Source organism: Triticum aestivum, chromosome 5A, assembly GCF_018294505.1.
Source record: "Triticum aestivum cultivar Chinese Spring chromosome 5A, IWGSC CS RefSeq v2.1, whole genome shotgun sequence".
Taxonomy (NCBI): Eukaryota; Viridiplantae; Streptophyta; class Magnoliopsida; order Poales; family Poaceae; genus Triticum; species Triticum aestivum.
This window is the reverse complement of record NC_057806.1, coordinates 12,966,701-12,987,621: the sequence shown is the minus strand read 5'-3', so window position 1 is coordinate 12,987,621 and position 20,921 is coordinate 12,966,701. Positions and strand designations below refer to the sequence as shown.

The window sequence follows — 20,921 nt, the reverse complement described above, 5'->3', positions numbered from 1 at the left end:
ATTTCATGTTGTATAGAAAAAATGTACGATGTATATAAAGAAGTAGACATGTATTTTCATAAAGAAATAAAACACAAGAATAAAAAAATAAAAAACATAAATAAAAGTGAAGACTGAAACCCAAACAGAAAAAACAATGAAAACTATAAAGGGACCACACAACTGAAAAGTAAGAGAAAGCCTTATGAAAATGAAAAACCCTAATGATAGACATAAAGAAAAACTTAGAAAAGGGGAAAAGAAAAATAAACAAATGGAAACCAAAGAAAGCCGATGAGAGATGTACGAAAAAACACATAGAAAAATAAAGAAAAAACAATCGAGTGAAAACCGAAGAAAACCAATAAAATCATAAAGGAAAACAGAAAGAGAAAATGCAGAAAAACCAGACCAGTTCAGCTAGTGTACAATAGAAGAAGATAAAAAAAAAGCAAACCTGAGTGAGCGAACACAGCAACCGAACTAGCAAAACACGCCAAGCTGGCATTATAGAACAGCACACCTTGATGAGAGATGTGAGAAGAGGCTTGAAGAAAGTTTATATTTTCAGAATTATATAAAGTAAGTCAAGAAATGAAACATCCATGGGTATTTGAACCCGAGTATCCAGGAAAACCCAGAATGTTTAATGGACAGACAAGCGATCCCCTTCAACAATCTGTTCCAATATTATGGGCGTTCTACTAGACCCTACTTTCTTGTGACACAACACAACTCAGGTGTGAGCTGAGCGTAGCTCAGATGATGAGGTTTCTTACGGTGGAACCAACCCATTAGGATTCAAGTCCCAAACTTATCGTTGATGGTCACATTTTCCTGAATTTATTTCAGGCCTTTCGGCGACGTGCATTTATTGGGAGGAGACGTAACCGTTGACTATGAAGACGTCTGTGACGACTTTGTCAGTCTCAAGATGATGTGCCGGCTCAGTACCTCAGAGGTGCTGATAAAGGTAGGGTGTACATATGTGCGTTCATAGAATCGGGTTTATGTGCGTGTATGCGAGCGTCTGTATTTGTATTTTATTAGAAAAAAAAAACTTGAGTCGAGCGAGAGCTACATCTCGCAGTGCGCGAGATACAGCACTGGCGGATTTTCCCGGCGCTGCGCAAGATGTACTAGTGAGCTTGCTTGGGCCGAAACTGCGCGAAACAAAACCAGAACTGCACTGACGGTTTTTGCCTAAATTCCCCCTCGAAGAACAAAGCAGTCCCAACTTGTAAAGCCTTTTGCTGCGATAGACACTGCAGGCAGCGCCGCCGACACCGACGCCGACGCCGACGCCGACGCGGGGTTGAGCCGCCACCGCCAGGATGCGAGGTCTGACGCGGGTGGGGAAGCGCGCCAGTGATATGGCCTTCAACGCCGGCGGCGGAGCCATCAACTGGTTCCCCGGCCACATGGCTGCCGCCTCACGCGCCATCCGCGACCGCCTCAAGCTCGCCGACCTCGTCATCGAGGTCCGCGACGCCCGCGTAAGCCCCCCACACCCGCTCCCCTCCCTTTGCTCACTAGCATCCTCTTTCGAAAACGTCTCGCCTTGTCGGCAAGGGAGGCGGGGCGGCAGGCTCCCGGTGCTCGCATGGTGTTCGATGAAATGCCTTTCCTACAGTGCCACTTTTATCACGTCTTTCTTGCGTGCAACTAAACACATTTTGAAACTGAACATACGGTCTCAGTTCTTAGGCTTAGGTTCTTACTTTGTTATTACAAGTATATGAATTATCAAGATGCCCGCCAAAGAAAATGTAGCAGCATGTACAAGTTGGCGAAACATGCTTCATGCATTGTCATCATTTTAACTGCCTATTTGATGAGTCTTTGTTTGCTTCTTGTGTTTCTCTATTCCTCTGAGGATTACTTTCTTGCAACTGATGTAACTTATGACCAGATTCCGTTATCCTCAGCAAACGAAGACCTTCAGCCGGTGCTTTCAGCTAAGAGGCGTATCCTTGCTCTAAACAAGAAAGATCTAGCGAATCCCAATATAATGAATGTAAGCACCTATCTAGTTTGGTCAGCCTCCGCAGGCTGGAAGCACTATCTCTTGTTGGAACATTCATGAGATTTAATCCTGCTATCATACACAACGAGATTTGGTGCTGATGCTGATACTCACAAGATCATGTTTACCCCTATATGCAGATGTGGCTTGATCATTTTCAATCATCTAAGCAAGATTGTATCTCATTAAATGCACATAGCAGCAACTCTATTAATCAGGTTAGCTAACTGTTACTGTCATGTTTATCCATTTTCCTTTGTGTAAACCTCACAGGATACCTTCTGTATTATACTGAAAGCATCAATCAGATGTTAAAGCTCTGAAACTATTTGCAACTTTGAGAGCGGGGTTCATTTACCTAATTAGTAATTGTAGGGGTAACTGGCCGCTAGACGCCTAGACCACTTGCTGAGATTCTATATTCTGCGCTGGTAAAGGTCATTCACAAACAGAGCCTTCCACTACTAGGGCTTCTACGAGAATTCTAAACTTAACCTACTAGGACATGAGCTGGCTTAACTTAATAGGACGCATGATGACTGAACCTTCATAGTAACTCCCGGATCAATAGGAATATCAATTGAAGTAGGTTTGTACTAGGATTCAGACTTCTGGAACTGCGTCTTGTATGTTATTAACTGGATTTTGATATCTTTATCGTTTCATTTGACTCAACCTCCGTTTGGCTCTGTAAGTGTTTCAAGTTTTTAACTGCGCTGGCCTAGACGATGATTTGCTTCATTTAGTCCTAAGTGTAGGTTTAAGTGTTTAACACATCTAATGTTTGCTTCTGTAACTAACAGCTGCTTGGGCTTGTGGAGTTGAAACTAAGGGAAGCAATCTTGAAAGAGCCCACACTTCTTGTTATGGTAGTTGGTGTCCCCAATGTTGGAAAGTCTGCACTCATTAATTCCATTCATAGAATTGCCAATTCTAGATTTCCAGGTATGGCCAATATAAGTATATAACAGAAACTAGTGTAAAGCCCACACTTTGCTGCAGGTATTATTAGATTGCCTAACGTGGGTGCTGCACTAGGAGTCAGTTTTAGAATAAAGAGGGATATTGTTTATTTCCTTGGTTATCCATGTTTGTTGTTGCTCTATTCCCAGTGAACGATAAGATGAAGCGGGCTAGAGTTGGACCCCTCCCTGGAGTTACACAAGACATTGCAGGATATAAGGTGAGGCTCTAAGGTCAATGGCACTACTGAATTTGTTAATTTATTTTTTCCAGACGCTCATTATCACTGCACTAGATACCAGGAAAAACAACAGATATCACATGTTAACCTGACTGCTTTGTCAGTTATATTATGCATGTGAATGACTGCCCAGCTGAGTCATATTTGAGTACCTTTTTGTTTGTTACTTTATGTTATTCGCGCATATTCAACACTAGATGTAGTATTCAATGCAAATAGGCACACATCCATGGATATGGACTAGCTGCTGGAAGCTTGGAATATTTCCCCCTCTTATTCCTACTAAGAAGATACAAACTATGTTTTAACTTCAAGTTTTTAATAATAGTTAGTTTATATATACTGGCAAGTCTTGCTTTGCAGCTCCATCTGGCAACTAAATTAGCTACCTATGTGCCTTTAAGCTCACAAAATAGAAGATCTTAGTCACGGCACATATGCACAATCTTAGCTAAGATTTGGGGACAGCATAAAAACAAAGACATATGAGAAAATAGATGCCAGGAATTGCCTTTCTTTACTTCTGTGATCTCAATTCTCTTCGTTCTGCGTACATTTTAAACATATCCATATGACGGGCAACTTGGGCATGCAACCCAAAACCTAGTACAATTCATTAGGGCATGTTTAGTTGACTTCCACGCTGTACCCCACTTTGATGCTACAAGTGTGGCAAGGCAGCAAAATTGGTTGCACACTTGTGGCAGTAGTTGACTAGCAAATGATTCTATGAAAAGTGGGGTAAGAGGCTAAGAAAGTGTGTTGTGGCTGCGACCAAACACTTGCCTAACTTGTCTGCCTAACATTTGGCAAAGTGTGGTTACAAACCAAACATGTCCTTGGCCCATATGCCATATGTGGCCCTGTCATCGCGCTCGGCTGGTAATTATTTCATTTAACCCTGACTCCATTATCTTTCATGAAAACAATCAACTCAGTAATTTTCAACTGTCCACACACATGGAACTGCTGTGTCAGTGACCCTTTATTCAAGTGAGTGCATTTGTAGAAGTATGAGCCATTTCTAGGACAGTGCCCTGTTGTTTGGTCTCTTCTGTTATGATTAATTGGAGTACATTAAACAATGCAATGTTTTTTTGATAGATTGCAAGCCAGCCGAGCATTTACGTGCTTGATACCCCAGGTGTTCTAGTGCCAAGCATTCCAGACATGGAAACAGGTCTAAAGCTTGCTCTGACAGGTTAGATTCTTATTCTGTGCTGTCCTTTTCTCTGTGCCAACAATTATCTGAAGAGCAAGATTTTTGTTATGCCTTTAATGATTATCACGGTTTCTTTACCACTTTTACTCTCCTCTGATATTGGATTTTTCACATACTTGTATTGCCACATTGTAATATTGTACTTTTCTGTTTATGTACAGGAGCTGTTAAAGATTCGGTGGTAGGAGAGGAGCGTATAGCCAAATATTTATTATCTCTTCTTAATATTAGAAAAACCCCTCTACATTGGGAGCGATTGCTACACAGAAGAGAAGAATTTGATGAAGATCCAGATGACAGTTGTGAAAAAGGGTCTAGAGGTTCACTGCGGAGGAGGCAGCGTTTTAACAATTCCGATGCCTTGTATGTTCAGGTACTGGCTCTTATCAGAAAATGCATTGCATGAGCCAATTAAGGGGGCATGTCTCTCCAAACCCATATCCAGGTGCTATCATGCAAACTTTTCCTGTGTGCCATCAGCTGACATTAGGATGTATTATATATATGAGGGTTTGAGGATCACATGGATGATTATTTTGAAAATAATAATAACTCCTTAGGATACTTACAATCAGTGTGATCCTACCACCTGAAGTTTTTAAAATCAGATGCACTGGATTAGCATGAAATGGTTATGGTTCACATGTGATGTGAGCTTGCATTATTTGTAGCTTCGGGTCATGGTTTCGTTTTTTTCATTAGATGCTACCCTCTTTGTTAATTGTTCTGTTGAACTCTATTCAGCTAGCTTGTCAGTAGCTGACATGGTAGTTATAAAGTAATTGTGAAGTGCTGGTGATTGATATTGCTAACCTGCTAGGTATACATCTATCTTCACTTTATATTCATGATATATCAAAGTCACAATCTTTCAATTCACTGCTAGCTGGGGCTAGCATTAGGCAAAGTTGGGACATTAACAAACATTACACATCCATCTAGTTTTTGTTAGTTTGTTTTCTGTCATACTCTGTTTTGAACTCTGCAAATTAAACAGTCAGCTTGGAGGTTTGCGCAGAGTGTGTGTAGCAAAGTCGGATTTCAGCCAATTTTGTGTGGTTTTGCTGGCAACAAGTTCAATAGTGAATTTATTCACAAAATAAATTCTTCGCCATAGAATATCTTGTTCTGGCATGTCTTATGTTACTATACATGAATGCTAGACTGTTGACATTTTATGTACCACAATTCATTGCTTCGGTCATTTGACACTGCTGTATCCTGGCCTAGTGTCTTGCAAAATTGTTCGAAATAATGATAACTTTGTCGTGCAAACTAGTATAGTACCATGGCAGAAGCTGATAATTTTGAAGCCACAATCTTTGACTCACTGCAGATTAAACTATCAGCACCAAGGTTTGCTTAAAATATGTGCGACAAAATTGGATTTCAGCATATTTTTTGGTTGTGCTAGACTGCTAGCTAGAAGATCCGGAATCCACTGATTCCTCCAAATCTTTGGAATTACATGGTTCCAGCTCTTAGCGGAAAAAACAATCTCGTCTCACCACCCACGTCTCTCTCACCCCCACCTAACCCACCTATCCCATCATCTCTGTCTTGCATAACGTGGTGGTGGAGATGGAAAGAACAGTGGCGGTGGGCTATGAGCAAAGGAAAAACAGTGGCACTCCCAGCGAGAAGGCGGTTAGCGGCGTAGGGCTAGCAGCAAAGCAAAAATCAGCGGTGTCGGCTCGCAGGGCAGCGTGCAGGCAGATCGATTCGTGGGCGGCGCTCCTCAGTGGCGGTGCGATGCCTGTGCGGTACTCCTCGCCAGCAGCTGCTTGCAGCGTCAGCGGCCAGGCAGGAGCGGAGCAGCGACGAGCCTCGGCCGAGCAGCAGGGGAAGCCTGGGAAATAAGCAGCTAGCACGCAGCAGAGCAGCAGCAGCAGCAGAGAGTGGGAGCGGCTAGCAGAAAGAGGAGCAACAGCAGCATGGGTTAGTAGGGTGATTTGCTCTAGTGCTACTGGCTACAACATCAGCTAGCTGCTAGCAAGTTTCCTCCTTGTTCTCTTTTGTTTTCCCCTCACTTCATCACGTCCCATAGCACCGACCCTCGTTTTCCTGCATTCTCATAGCTGCTCTATCAGAGTTAGAATTCTGAGCATTGAAGGAAAAGAAAAGGCTAGTCCACACTGTCCATGGTGTGGTTTATATAGTAATGAATTTTACACACGTAAAACATAGGCATCAGTATATGAATTTTCCAACAAAAAGCTAGTCTTTTGCAATTTTTGCTTGGTGTGTATGCTGGTTGGTGCATTGAAAGGTAATCTCACCCTTTTCCACACAAGAGGTGAGCTGAACCAAATTTATTCTATTCCATCTCTCGAACCAAATACTGAAGTGTAACCATTCCATTGCACATAATGCCCACAACCAAACACAGGAACGAAACCAACATAACATAGATATTTTCCAATCCTTTGGTGCAGAACGACATGATGCATGTAGTATCTTGATGTCTGGTGAGACTTGTGGTCATGTTGTACTGCCCAAGCATTTCGGACCATTGGTTTGTTGCACACTGAAATATATCCACATAGCTTCAGGTTGTTTTCACTCCAGTACTATTCTAGCTCGTCCTGCAAAATTGTAAGGAATAATGCCAATAGATGCTAATTTGTATTTCCTGATCTAATTTAGGGCCATGGCAGAAGTTGATAATATGGTCTGATTGATTTGATTGATGTGTGCTCATAACATAGTTTTGGTGGAGTGTGCTGCATCCACGTGTGAAACCCACCATATTAGTTAGTGCAATTCTATCTATCTATCCTACCACAGCAGTTACCATGCAATGATGTAGTGCATTGCACTGATGTGTGTCACTATAGTTCCTCTGTTGTGTACACCTCGGCATACAAGACATTAATAGTGGTTGAGATCCAAAAAGGCCCATATCCAGAGTCCCGTAGCACACTTTGTGCTAGTTGAACTCCCACCATGTGATTATGTCTATCTGCCATATCTTGTTAATTATTCTAATTAAATATAATTGAACTGTAAAATAGTACATTTTGTTGACTTGCCAATTTTTTTTTTTTTTTTTTGCTCAATCCTTTGTGTTCTCACTTGTTTGCTTCATCATTTCTGCTTGTGTGTCAGAGTTGATTTTGTGACTCGTCTTCAAGATAGCACAGGATAACAAACTAACACAGAACTTCCTACTATCATCTTCCTGTCCAATCAAAAGCTGTTTGTGTTCATTGTTATTATGCATACTATTCGTACGGTGCAAATTGCACATTTAACCTTAAAAAAAACTTACTGTGCCCATGATACTGTGGTAATCAATGGTTTCCTCCAAGTCATCTATTTCCAATAGGAGTTAACAACCTCATCCTCCTGTTACAGGACTTGGTGATAGAGGTCCAGAGAACGCTGTGCAGTACAGCCATGGAATTTACAGGCAACCTCGATGAAGATAACGAGCTGGAAAGTCTAATTGACTCACAGCTTGTTGCCCTTCGAAAGGTGTTCAGAATACCCCACAAACCGCTTGATGAATCACATGGCCCGGCCTCCAAGAAGTTATTGACTCTTTTCAGATCAGGGAAACTCGGCCCGTTCATCCTCGACGACCTTCCTGACAAGCAGTGAAGGGGAAGATTCACTTGCCTTTGAATGCCAGGTGATTGCAATCTTCCAGGATTAGTTTTGTTGTGAAGTAATGCAATCTGTCACAATGTTCAGCACCACTCATAGATAACTAGAAGCAGACGTGTGCCTTGCTGCGCAGATTCCCTTGCAGGGTTTCTCCGCTTGCCGCTTTTTTGGTGGTGGGCTCTTTGCCTATGTGTATTGGCTGCTGTTTCTTGTTTTCCCCGCGTTCTTCTCATCCCCTTTCTCCTGAGATTTCGGTGGAAGTGGCTGTGCAAGGTCTTTAAGAAACTTACATATAGGGGAATCGATTTTGCATCATCAGCAGGTGGGTTCCTTGGACTGTCGGTGTGGCACCAATATGTACAAACCGTAGGCAGCAAGAATGATGCAGCAACAGGATTAGCTAATTTTTTCTGTATATATGTAAAGAGAAGTCTGCTAGTAGTAACTCTTTATGATTGATTAGAGTAGCCATGGTAAGCTGAAAAAGGTTTTGCATCTCCTGAAGCTGTGAATTTCACTCATGATGCAAGCTAGAAAAGTTTTGGATCTCTTGAATATGAGACTGAAAAACTAAGCAAACTAGCCTAAACTATTGCCATAAATGCCGTGCACAGAGTCCGGAGACCCTCTTCCACCGATAACTTGAGGTCGTTATCGGAGGAGAGCCGTGGCAGATTACACTAGCAAAATAGGGGTGACTAGTAGCACAGCGGTTTGGCCACTTCCTATCTGCACGTTTTTTTTTGTGGTTTGCGACTTTGTGTTATCTTTTCTAACTTTATGGAAACATATTTGTGCTTTGTCATCTTACAGTTACTTGCCTATTTTGAGACCATGCTTACTACTTTTATTTATGCTACTTCCTCTGTCCAGGTTTACGATTCTCTCCTTCAGTTTTGAGCCTAACTTTGGCCCAAAATTAGAGTTATAAATTAGCTGTTATATGCCACAAAAAGTATATCATCAAATCCGTAAAACAAACCACCAGAAGATGCATGGAATTAGAGGGAACTATTAGCTAGGACTTCAAATATATTTAACATATCTAGAGTAGATCACAAAATATACTTGAAATATCTACTGTGGATGTTCTATTTTGAAATATCCACCGTGGATGTTCACACATTTGACTCTTTTGTTTTTTTCCTTTTCATATGGCTCGTTATGCACACAAAACACCGGAAAGATGCATGGAAATTAAGATGAAACATTAGCTAGCACTGAAAATATAATGCCAATCAAGCAGAGAATATCGAGCACACGCAACATGTTCATGTATCGAGTATTTGAATACCCCAGCCTTCTGTTGTTTCATCACGCAAGGACTTTACAAGGAGAAATCCAACCTCCTGTTTCGAGTCCCCGGAGAATTTCTCATGAAATAACACGACCTCATCACAGTAGCCAGTGCTCAAGCCGGTGAACCGCAAATGCTGAGGATGGTGGTCATCGACCTTTGCCTACACTTGTATTACAGCCTCCATCCTTCAAGGGCCACGAATCCTATGTCCAGTTTGCAGACATCGTTGGAGATCCATCCACTCAGCCTGTCGTCGAAGTGTGAATGGATCTCAGTCTCGGCATACACCGAGAATAGCTGTTTGTCGGATTATCCGCCCCCCTTTGTTTTTCACCCTACAAATACCAGATAAATCACATACATTCCATGCCAAGGCCTACAAAGAGGCAAGTAAAAGGGTTCCTGCAATTTAAACAACAATCTTGTTAACTATTAGAACTGGACAAGCTAGTATACATCCAGTTTCAGATGCATTATAATGCACCAGCAGAACACATTAACTCAATAAAACATGCATCTACATGATAAAACCATCTTTCTTGTAATAAACTACTATGTTCACTTTTATAATACCTTAGACACATTTCAGACAATGTGCAAAATAGCCTATTTTGAGTTGTCTGAAGCGACTTACAAAAGTGAATGGAGGGAGTATTAAAAGCAAGTCTCCGTTGGTTACCTCCTGCAGCTGCTGCTCCTCAATCGTGACAACACCATCTCTGTTATGGTCGAAGACATAATTCCGCCGCCGCTCCAAGTCATCTTGAATGGCAATTATTCCGTACGTGCTAACGGGACCAGGGAGCAACCGGGAGCCTGACAAACACAGGTGGAAGAACCGCAGCATCGGTTTTGCCATGCGATATCCGAGAAATGACGAAGCTGGATAGATGTACATCGATAACAAAAGTAAGTTGCTAATTAGAAACATTGCATACATACATACTCGAATGCACGGATACTTCAGCCGACCAGCGTATCAGTATCGGATACCGTATCCGATACCGATACTCCTCCGATACGCCCCCGATACGTATCCTTGAAGTATCCGAGAATAAATGATTTAAAACAATTGCGATACTCGAAGGATACTTTGCCAGTACGTTTTGGATACTTTTCCAGCCCAGGTAAGAACCCACTCAGCCCAGTTAAGAGGCAACCATCAACCCTAGTGCCCGGATGCCCCCCATCCTTTCCCTCACAGCGTCTTTCCTCCCTCCCGTGCTCACACCAGGCGGCGGCTGTGTCGCCAGCGGCAGCTCACCCAGGTCCCAGGGCCAGCGGCGGTGGCAGCTAGCCGGTGACAAGCTGCTCCTCATCACCAACGTCCCCTCTCACGCAGCAGCCATCCTCCTCCTCACCAACGTCCCCTCTCACGCAGTCACCATGTATGTACAATTCTCTTCATTTCTCCTGCCCAGCCAAGCTCATCTCCTCTTCTTTCTTCTCTGATCTCTGAAGATCTCTTATTCTCATCACCCCAGATTGCTTTGAGTAGCTACAACGTATCCGTATTGGCACTTTTTTGAAATGATGAATTTACGTATCCGTATTGGCCCGATACTGATACCCGTATCCGTATCGGTGCATTCGAGCATACATACATCACAAAAAGGAGCAGATTACTAGTTACTACTAGGAATAAATAACACTTACTGGTGGAAGTGTCATGGGTGTTGTACAAAGTGTGATAGCAGTACCGGCTGTCGCGGATGCACGCCGCTGTCACGTGGGGAAATACTTTCAAGGGGGGTAAAGGAGTGTTGTTGTCATTGTCTTCGCAGCGAAGGATATCATCAAACGCATTGGCGTATTGTCCATACAACTCGCAGTACCAATCTAGCCATCTTTTCTCTGTCTCAGCCACTTCGCTCCTGAGGTACTCCCTCCGTAAACTAATATAAGAGCGTTTAGATCACTATTTTAGTAATCTAAACGTTTTTATATTAGTTTACAGAGGGAGTACATCTTTCCTGAAATAGGGCAGGTTGTCCTCATTACCATCCCAGTTTCATACATAATGCAACTAAAAGGGTAGAAAGGAGTTCTGAAAGAACGGCAGACACAGGCCCGACTGACTCAAACTACTGACCTACACTTTGATATTCAGGGGAGGAGATCGATTCCTTACAAGAAAGAAGCAGTAAAACTAGCACGTCAAAACAAAAACATACAAACACGGGACATGAATTGCATCATCCTCGGATCATTCTTTGGGGTTCGGGTTGGGTTGATGTTGTCCCCAATGTAATTTGGTAGCTTGATCCCTAAGCCCGAATACTCCAACGCCCCGCTTCTGCTTTGCAAATCGGCTAGTATTCTTCCAACCTTGATAACGGGCATCTGGCCACGGTAGGTGAGGGCCGCGGACATCTGAAGGAGGACGCAAAAGTTTTCGCGAACGGTGTTGTCTCCCCGCCTCCCTCCAAAAAGGCCTGGCCCATAGTGGCGTCTGCTAGATGCTCATCTAGTTGCCGCGCCTATCCGGCAAAGACAATTGCCAGGAAGGTGCTCATGGTTTGGAGCAGTGGCTGGGTTCTTCCATGACTGCAATATTTATCACGCAGATTGTGCGGCGCTTTAGCGGGAGTAAGGACGGGGTGCGGCGGGGCTGCGAGATAGCGCCACCGAATACAGGGGACAACACTGCGGCTGCGTTGCGATTGGTGGCGAGCTCCATTTCTGACAGGAATGCAGCTGCTACCGGGTTGGAGTTGACAAATCTGGGTTTTTTGGTAATGCAGGAGTGTATAAGGAAATATCACTATATTTTGTTTTCCTCCAATATTTTATTTCAGAGTCACATACACTGGGTACTACTCCTTCCGTTTCTAAATACTTGTCTTTCTAGGCATTTCAACAAGTGACTACATACGGAGCAAATAAGTGAATCTACACTCTAAAATATGTCTACATACATCTGTATGTAGTAGTCATTTCAAATGTCTAAAAAGACAAATATTTAGGAACGGAGAGAGTACAATAGAACATATTAACGATACAACATTGGACCTTTCACATAATAATTCCTAAGGCAGGTAGATATACATATATACATAGGACTAGCTACACACAGTTTTGCTAGCTAAGCATGCAATAGGTGTGTTGATCAAGTCATTCAAGAGGTGTTTTATCGTCTCTCTTTTATCATGTGATCATTCTATTCCTATATTTTGTTTCCTCTTGCAAAAACACAAGAAAAATAGTGAATACTTCATGAAAGAAGTTCAATCTCAATCACAGAGGAACAATGATAAGCCCATGATGTCAAGCTTATAAATACTTCCATTTAGGCCTAGGTTTTGTTCAGGACTCGCGATTTGCATGTGCCAATTGCATGTGCAAAATCTATCGGCTGAGAATTCTGGAATATTGGAGGAAAACAAGAGATGAAGAGCTACTACGCGGCAATTTGAATCTTTAGATTGGCGATGCAGCCATGTGCCACAGAATGTTTACTGTACTTGCTAATATCTGAACGGTCGAGTAAATAGCTAATGCTTCGATATTCTATATTAGTACAAAGTGAGAATAATTGATATTTGTGTTTTGCACTCCTACACAAAATTGCAGCTGGGCGTCTCTGTGAACAAACATGACGGATTGCATTCAGAGCTGATTAGGATACCCCGCAGTAGATTTGTCAGACGCAGAGATTGATCGATCCCTAGAGGCATACATTCTATGGTTGTTCGGCAAGACGATGTTCACGGAGAACCACGTGACCACTGTTGATGCACGACTCATCAGTATTGCACGAGAGATAGCTGACGCACGTTGCCCTGCGGATATGTCCAGAGGAGTTTTGGTTCTGCCGTGTTAGCAGCTACGTACAGAGGCTTGTGCAAAGGTTGCTTGTTGAAGTCTAGAAAGTCAGGCCTGGTTGGATGTCCACTATTGTTGTAGCTCTGGTCATACGAGAGATTCCCTATTGGACGACCCGGAAGCGGCGGCATGAAGATATCATCTTCGTCCTCGCTCTCCTCAGTCCATAGAAATGGATGCTTTTCTGCAGTCCTTCTAAAAGTTTCACTCTTCGGCTCCACTACCTTCTTCCACCTTTCATTCAACCTAAGAAGTTCTTTACGTACCTCCTCATAGGTCCTTTCAGGCCACCCAGACCTACGTAATTGGTGAGCCAACTCATTCATTATGGTGTCACTACCGGTGAGTTCTTCCCATGGAACTATCCTATTGTCCATCCTGAAATCGGTAGCTAGCCTCAGAAGAGTGCTGCTCATCCCAGGGTGAAAACTACGATCGAAAGGATAATGGGACATTTCGACTACACTGGACTGCTTATTCACCTCCGGGTCAAGGGGGTTTTATAGGTAGAGAGGAGAGAAAATGACGGGAAAGAACGACTGGGGTATGGAGGGAAAGAGTTGGCGGGAACATATGGCGGGAAAGGGTTGGCGAGAAACGGGTGGCGGGAACATATGGCGGGAAAGGGTTGGCGGGAAACGGGTGGCGTGAACATATGGCGGGAAAGGGTTGGCGGGAACATATGGAGGGGAAAGAGTTGGCGGGAAAATATTGACGGAAAAGATTGTGCAATTTTTTTTTCATTGCAAAATGGTTACACAACATTCGTAAGTCATAATAAAAAAAACCCTTTTTGGCCTACAGTAAGCAGAAGAGCGCGACCATGCAACTTCGGTCAACCGTTCACGCCAAAAGGTGGGGCCCGGGGACTCTTCGGCCTACGGTTGACCAAAGAGTGCTCTTCGGCCTATGGAAGGCTGAAGAGTCTTTTTCGGCCTAGTTGGGGCACATTTCGGCCAACGGGAGGCAGAAGTGCCCTCTTCGGTCAGCGGCTGGCCGAAGAGCCACTCTTCGGCCAATGAGAGGCCGACGGGGTGCTAGTTTTGCAAATAACTTGTTAGTACTGCTAATTTCCGAAATTGCTGTAAAAAACATGCTAGTTTTGAAAAAAAATCTTTCAGCAAGAGAAAACAAAGAAATTTCATGTCTGGCGCAAGCACAACACATATACTGATGCTCCCAACCTCTTTTAAGCAACCTATCAGCCGTCCAGAGTCTGTTTTGGAGCAAGGTCCACACAAAGAATTTTATCCTCCATACGATTTCACCTGAAAAAAGAGGTCCTCCATACGTTTAGCAGGCGGGGCAGTGGTAGGCGTGTGATGAATTGTTGTATATACGCCGACTTGGCAGAGTAAATCCCAGTAGCAGACAGGGTCCACCTAATCACATCCGTAGCGTTGCCGAGCTGGACTTGCTGGGCCTGGTGCCAAATGTTGGCCGTAATAAGCCGCGGCGACGATCGGTTGCAGCGAGCGCATGTGCGGGCGCGCGCTAGCCGCGTCGGGTCCATAGAGAGTGCGTGCGTGCGTGTGCGTGGGTGCGCGTGTGCACGCGCGGTAGGCACGCTGTAGACATAGGTGGCCATTGGCGAGCAGGGCGGTGTGATCGGGTCAGACCAGCGCGGGCTCGACGCGACCCAGGCGCATGTGTGCGCGGAGTGGGCGCGGCCGAAGCGGGCTAGGTCGTGGCCTGGCTGGACGGGGGACGTGCGGGTCGTGCCCGGCGTGTGCCCAGGGTATAAGAGCATCTGCGGGGCTCGTTGTAACAGCGAGGGAGACGAGTTCGTGCTCGGGAAAAAATACCGTTCGTGCGGTGGCGTTGGTGTGCCGGAAACTCTCCCTGTGTCCTTCTTCTTCCTTCTGTCTTCGTCCTCCTCGTGTCGTTTGAGCGCAGCAGAGAAAGAGCGAGCTAGAGGGGAGCTAGGGTTAGCTAAGGTAAGGCCATGATTCCAATACCAAAGGAGGACGAAGGAGCGAAGTATCTCGGCTGAGTTCAATCGCTGCAGTCCTATCATCCATTTTCCTTCCTGAAGAGCATCAGCAACCGTGGTCTGCTTATGACGGGCGAGGTAAAACAGCTGGGGCGCCACCTCCCTCGGAGCAACTCCATCCATCCATCGATCAATCCAAAAAAGGGCTCGTGAGCCATCGCCGATGGATATTTTTGTGCAACATTTGAAGAGTTGCATATCAGAACTATCACAAGGAGTCGGTGTCCCTTTCCATGGTCTATCATGGTTATCCCACTCAAACCAAGCCCATCTCAGTCTCAGTGCTCTGCTGAAAGCGGCAAGGTCTTCGATGCCGAGTCCACCAACAGACTTTGGCGCACAAAATCGTCTCAAGTTTGCCAGGCACTTCCCACAGTGAGCCTCCTCATCGTCATTCCACAGGAAGTTTCTTCTCATCTTGTCCAACTTTCTTCCCGTTGAGAGCTGAAATGATGAATGGTCGATCATGGATGGTAGCTAAGTATAAGATGTACCACACCAACCACCGGAGGATGCATGGAAATTAAGAGGAATCATTAACAAGGCCTCAAAATATAATGTTAAAACAAGCAGAGAAAATGCACGCTATCCGCGCACCACATGTTCTTGTAGCCAAACCTTCCGCTGTTCATCACACAAGGGCTTTACAAGGAGAAATTCATCTTCTACCAAATTATAGAACTAGAGCATTATAGGCCAACTTCTGCACTTATTTGATCAAGTGCCAATCACGGTACCATCAGAAGAGCTAAGAGCATCTCCACTCGCGTCCCCAACATGCCCCACAAGGCCCTTTTTTTTAGCGCCGACGCCAAAAAATCGGCCCAGTCGCACCCTCAGGTCTTTGTTTATCGCCGGTTTGGGCCAAAATAACAACCGGCGAACCCAAGCCCTCAGGGGTCGCCTGGGGGCGCCGGCCGAAACAAAAAGGCGCGTGGGTCCGCTCTATCGGCGAGAGACGGTCCTTTTTCCCGCGGCTCCCCGCTCCCCCCTTTTCCCTCCACACACCCCCTTCTGCGCCTCTTCTCTCGCCATTCCCCTCCATCTCCCCTCCATCCGGCCGCCATGCCGCCGAAGAAGTATACGGCCCCTCGCGCCGCTGCCGGTGCCGACGCCACCCAGCCGAAGCAGAGGAAGCCGAGGGCGCCGCCGGCAAAACCATCGGGCATGTCGAATGCCGACTGGAAGGCGGAGGTTCAACTCCAGGAGGTTGTCACCACCGACCGGCGAAACATGCTCAACGCCAAGAGGGCCCGGGACGCGGCCGCGTCGGTGGCAGCTGCGGCAGAGCAGGCAGAGGCATCTCGCACGACAGAGTAGGCCGAGGCGTCTCGCGCGGGAATGATGAATCCACCCGGTGGCCACGGCCCGCAAGCCTGGAGCCAACAAAGCGTGGGGTCGTCTGCCGGCTTCTCGCCGTCGCCACAACCCTGGGGGTGCGCGCCCTCGCCTGGCTACACCGACGGCGACGCGCATGGCGGGTTCAACCCCAACATCACCTTTCCGCATGGCCACACCGCCCAGCGCACGCCCTCGCCCGCGTTCGCCGGTGTCCAGTACCCCCAGTACACCTACTCGCCGCCGGCTTACACCGCCTCCCCGATGCTGCCGCTGCGGCGTGGCGCCCTGCTCTTCTCGCAAGCCTTGTCGTCGCAGGCAACCCCGATGCGACGGAAGCCGACATGGACGCCATCATCATGAGTGGCTCGGCGGAGGCCGCCGCCTCCCCCGGGTTCCATGCACAAGACGATACAATGGACCTTACAGGTGACATGGACGACGAGCTCGACTACGGCAAGGAGGAGGAGGAGGAGCCGGCACCTGCTCCGGCGAGGAAAGAGAAAAAGAAGAAGCAGGCGGCCAGGACCGACGAGCCGTGCGTCAAGTGGGCGTCCAAAGAAGACAAGTGCCTCACCGAAGCATGAAAGACCGTCTGCCTCGACCCGATCACCGGCACGAACCAGAATGCCGACACGTACTGGGAGCACATCAAGTCGGAGTTCGATGAGCGGAAGTTGTTCGACCCCTACTTCGACGACATCCACATGCAACGCGGCTCGAAGGCCATGGCGAACCATTGGGCGCTCATCCAAATGGCCTGCAACAGATGACATGGGATCGTCGAGGAGGTTGCGGCTCGCCCGGAAAGCAGCGTCAACGTCAAGGGTCAGGTATGCACAGACGTCGGTTCTCGCTCCTTTTCGCCATGTGCGTCGCCGACACTTGTTCTTCGGTGCAGACGGTTCGGATGTTCGCCATGTACCGCCAGGACAGCAGCACCGACCAAGAGTTCAAGTACCTCCACGTGTTCTTTCGGATCGTGAAGTGCGAGAAGTGGGCGGATGTCCGGCGCACCCTCGCCAAGGCCAAGGAGACGTACAAGGCGGACGCGCCGACGCCGGGCGCGGCTGATGGGCGCCCAGACGGCAAGAAATGAGCAAGACGGCGAAGGACGTTGTGCCGGCTACCGCGCGGTTGCAAGCGTCCATCGAGCAGTGCATCGCCGACACCAAGAACCACGTCGCCCAGAGGGAAGAGACATCCGAGGCGCGGTGGTCGGCGTTGATGACGAATAGCGTCGTCAAGCTCAACCTACTCCGGACCAACATCACCGCGAAGAAGAGGAACATCGACCTAGCATTCCTGATGGGGGCGGACATGTCGACGATGGGCGAGCAGGTCAAGGCATGGTACCCGGCGGAGCGCGGCCTCATCTTGAACCAGATGCTGTCGACGACCGCGCCAACTCCCACGCTGACCCCAACGCCGCCGCCAAGCCTGAGCGATGATGCCTCCACGACGCCTAGCACAGAAGCCACGCCGATGCCGACCAGCCCGTGCATGCCGACTCCGACCAATCCGACGCAGGAGGACAATGCCGCCATTTGATGCATTGCATACACGACCTTCCTTTTGAATGCCAAACTTTCGAGTGATTGATCGTCGAACTGTGGCATGGTGATCGCCAAACTATGTGGTAGCCGCTAATCGCCGGACTTGTGGCGTTTTTTGAAGAGCGGAAAATGTCAAGTTTAAATTTATAACGTCTTGGGGCCGACACCTAGGGGCGTGGCTTGTAACTAGATCGTCCCCAGGGCCGAAAAAGCACCGGCCGAAGGGCCAAAATAGCGCTGGCCCGTGCGCTGGGGGCCAAACGATTGGAGATGCTCTAACATGTCCAATATGTTCACCATGAAAGGTCCACCGAAACGTCAACCAGTCCACTCGCAGAACAACATCTAATTGTTCGCTGGCCTTACAGCGACGATGTGCTCGAATAGTTTCTCGTCCCCGGAGAATTTCCCATTGAACAACACTATCTCATCATAGTAGCCGGTGCTCAAGTCGGTGAACCTCAAATGCTGAGGGTGTTGGTCATTGACCTTTGCATAGACTTGTATTACAGCCTCGACGCTTCGCGCGAGGGCCACAAATCCTATGTCCAGGTTGCAGATATCATTGGAGATCCATCCACCCATCCCATCGTCGAATGTGCACGGATCTCAGTCTTGGCATACACTGAGAGTAGCTGCTTGTCAGATGATCCGACCCCTTCGTTTTTCACGACTTCTGTGAATACCATATCAATCACGTACATTCCTAGACAAGGGCTACAAAGAGGCAAGTCAAAGGGTTTGTGCAATTTAAACAACAATCTTGTGAATTGTTAGAATTGGACATATGTCTTTAAGGAATGGTAAGCAAATTACATGGCTACATCTGTCTTTGGCACTGTGTTTTATGGTCCATCTTATTCTAATGGACTTAACAGAATTAGTATATGATGGAATCACACAAGCTCAATGTTCAATGTTATTCAGTACCATGACATTGGGGATTGGGCATCCAGGACAGATAGCCATATCTGAAAAAACTCTTCAACTTTGGCTTCCGTGATGAAAGACAACAACCTGATCTCACACTTGAGCAACCATCTTCCTCCTACTACTGGTCGTCCAACCTTTCAACTACAGTATCCTTGGTCTGGGTTGAATCTGGTTGGAGAGGAACAAAATTCTATTAGACTCACAAGAACAGTAATTATACAAAATTATTGCCTAATTTTCTAGTGGAGTTTCATGTAGAAATGGCTGGTCTAAATTTGTGACTATTTTTATGCTAGTAGTACAGTAAATGCTCACCATGATCTTTTGCTTTCTTCCAATATTTCAGAGTATTCCATAGATTGAAACTAATATGAAAGGAAAACTATCTAAACTCATAAGCATTGGACCTTTAACATCCTAATTCCTAAGGCGTGTGAGTAGATGTGTGACTACATATATAGCATTTGATAGCCAAGCATACGATAAGTGTTGGGCAAGTCATTCGGGAATTGTTTTAGCATCTTTCATTATGTGAGTAGGCACTATGTTTATGTTGTGTTTCTTCTTGCAAAAAAAGGATAAAAGAAGGTGAAAACTTCATGACATGAGTAGTTGAGTGTCAATTGCATGAACTGTAGTGAGAAGTTTACGGATGTCCATTTGTATAAGTACTGTCCTTTAGGCCTTACTTATCCGAAACTTGTGATTCACAAATGTATCCATTTGTATAAATACTCTCCTTTAGGCCTTGCTCACTTGAAACTTGTGATTCACAAATGTAAAATCGGTCTACCGACCAAGCGGTCTGGACATGCTCATGCGTTGTTTTCCTCCGATATTTCAGACAGACCCTTCCGGCCTATCAGGGCACCCTTTGTTGAAAATGGTCTAGTTTTATACATTCACGAAATGACCAAATGTTTTCAAGCAGGTGGGCATGCCCATGCATGGTAGACATTCTTGCCAGGTTTGTGAGATTTCTGACATAATATGCAAGTTGCGACACGCCTGGCCATTTATCAACCTTTTTGACTAAGAAAACTTCAAAAAATGCAAAATTTGTCGAAAACCAAAATAACTTGGCATGGTGCCTTTTATTGTTCATATAAGGTCATGAAAAAAGTTGGGGCCATCCTATATATCTAAATAGTTGACCCCCACAATCTCAGTTCTCTTAACATGCACACATGACACTCATCACCCCACTAATTATTTATCTTAACATGCATGAGAATGATATTTATATTTTCTCTCAATATGCACATATCCAACTCACCACACATGCCACCTCATCAATCACACAAATTATGTTTCTCTCAGCATGCATGGAAATACTACTTATATTATGTGTATATATTGACAATATAATAGTCAAATACAATACTCCCTCCGTCCCAAAATAAGTGTCTCAACTTTATACTAACTTTAGTACAAAATTGTACTAAGGTTGAGACACTTATTTTAGAACGAAGGGAGTATATTTTATCTATTTTTATTTCATTTAAATATCACCAAAAATATTGTAACAAATCCACGCTGCAACGCGTGGGATATCATCTAGTTTCAAGGATGTCGAGAAACAACGTGCTCTCAGGCGCGGAGTCTTCTAGCCTACCCGAACACCCTCCGTTGAACATAGTCTTTTTTTGGACATTTTCGAAGCAACCCTAATCTTTGCAAGTAGGTGGGCATGCTCATGGTAGGCATCCATATCAGGTTTGAAGAAAAATATTTAAAATCATAATTTAAACATGTACTTAAAGTTTTTATTTGTATTTTCCCTGTTTCTGTCCGCGGCAATGAACCGGACTAGATGGGCGGCCTCATGTGTAGAGAGTATTTAATTTGAGAACATTTTTGTTAAATTCATGGACTTTTTTTTTCAAATTGATGAACTTTTTTCAATTTCACATCTTTTTTGTCAAATTTGTGATTT

General features: G+C 45.5%; 1 protein-coding gene across 2 annotated transcripts; it reads left to right on the top strand.

The window, feature by feature from the left end:
* The first annotated feature begins 1,179 nt into the window (after nt 1–1,179).
* Nucleotides 1,180–8,850, top strand: LOC123102013 (short integuments 2, mitochondrial). Of its 2 annotated transcripts, none has more exons than XM_044523264.1 (8): nt 1,180–1,475; nt 1,892–1,996; nt 2,146–2,223; nt 2,809–2,950; nt 3,118–3,188; nt 4,314–4,410; nt 4,593–4,804; nt 7,789–8,850. In XM_044523264.1, the coding sequence occupies exons 1-8, from the start codon at nt 1,314–1,316 to the stop codon at nt 8,032–8,034; spliced, it is 1,113 nt and encodes a 370-aa protein (XP_044379199.1). In that variant the 5' UTR covers nt 1,180–1,313; the 3' UTR covers nt 8,035–8,850. The 2 variants fall into 2 exon arrangements, with proteins under 2 accessions (XP_044379199.1, XP_044379200.1); XM_044523265.1 differs by having other exon boundaries at nt 1,265–1,475; nt 1,908–1,996.
* The last annotated feature ends 12,071 nt before the right edge of the window (nt 8,851–20,921 follow it).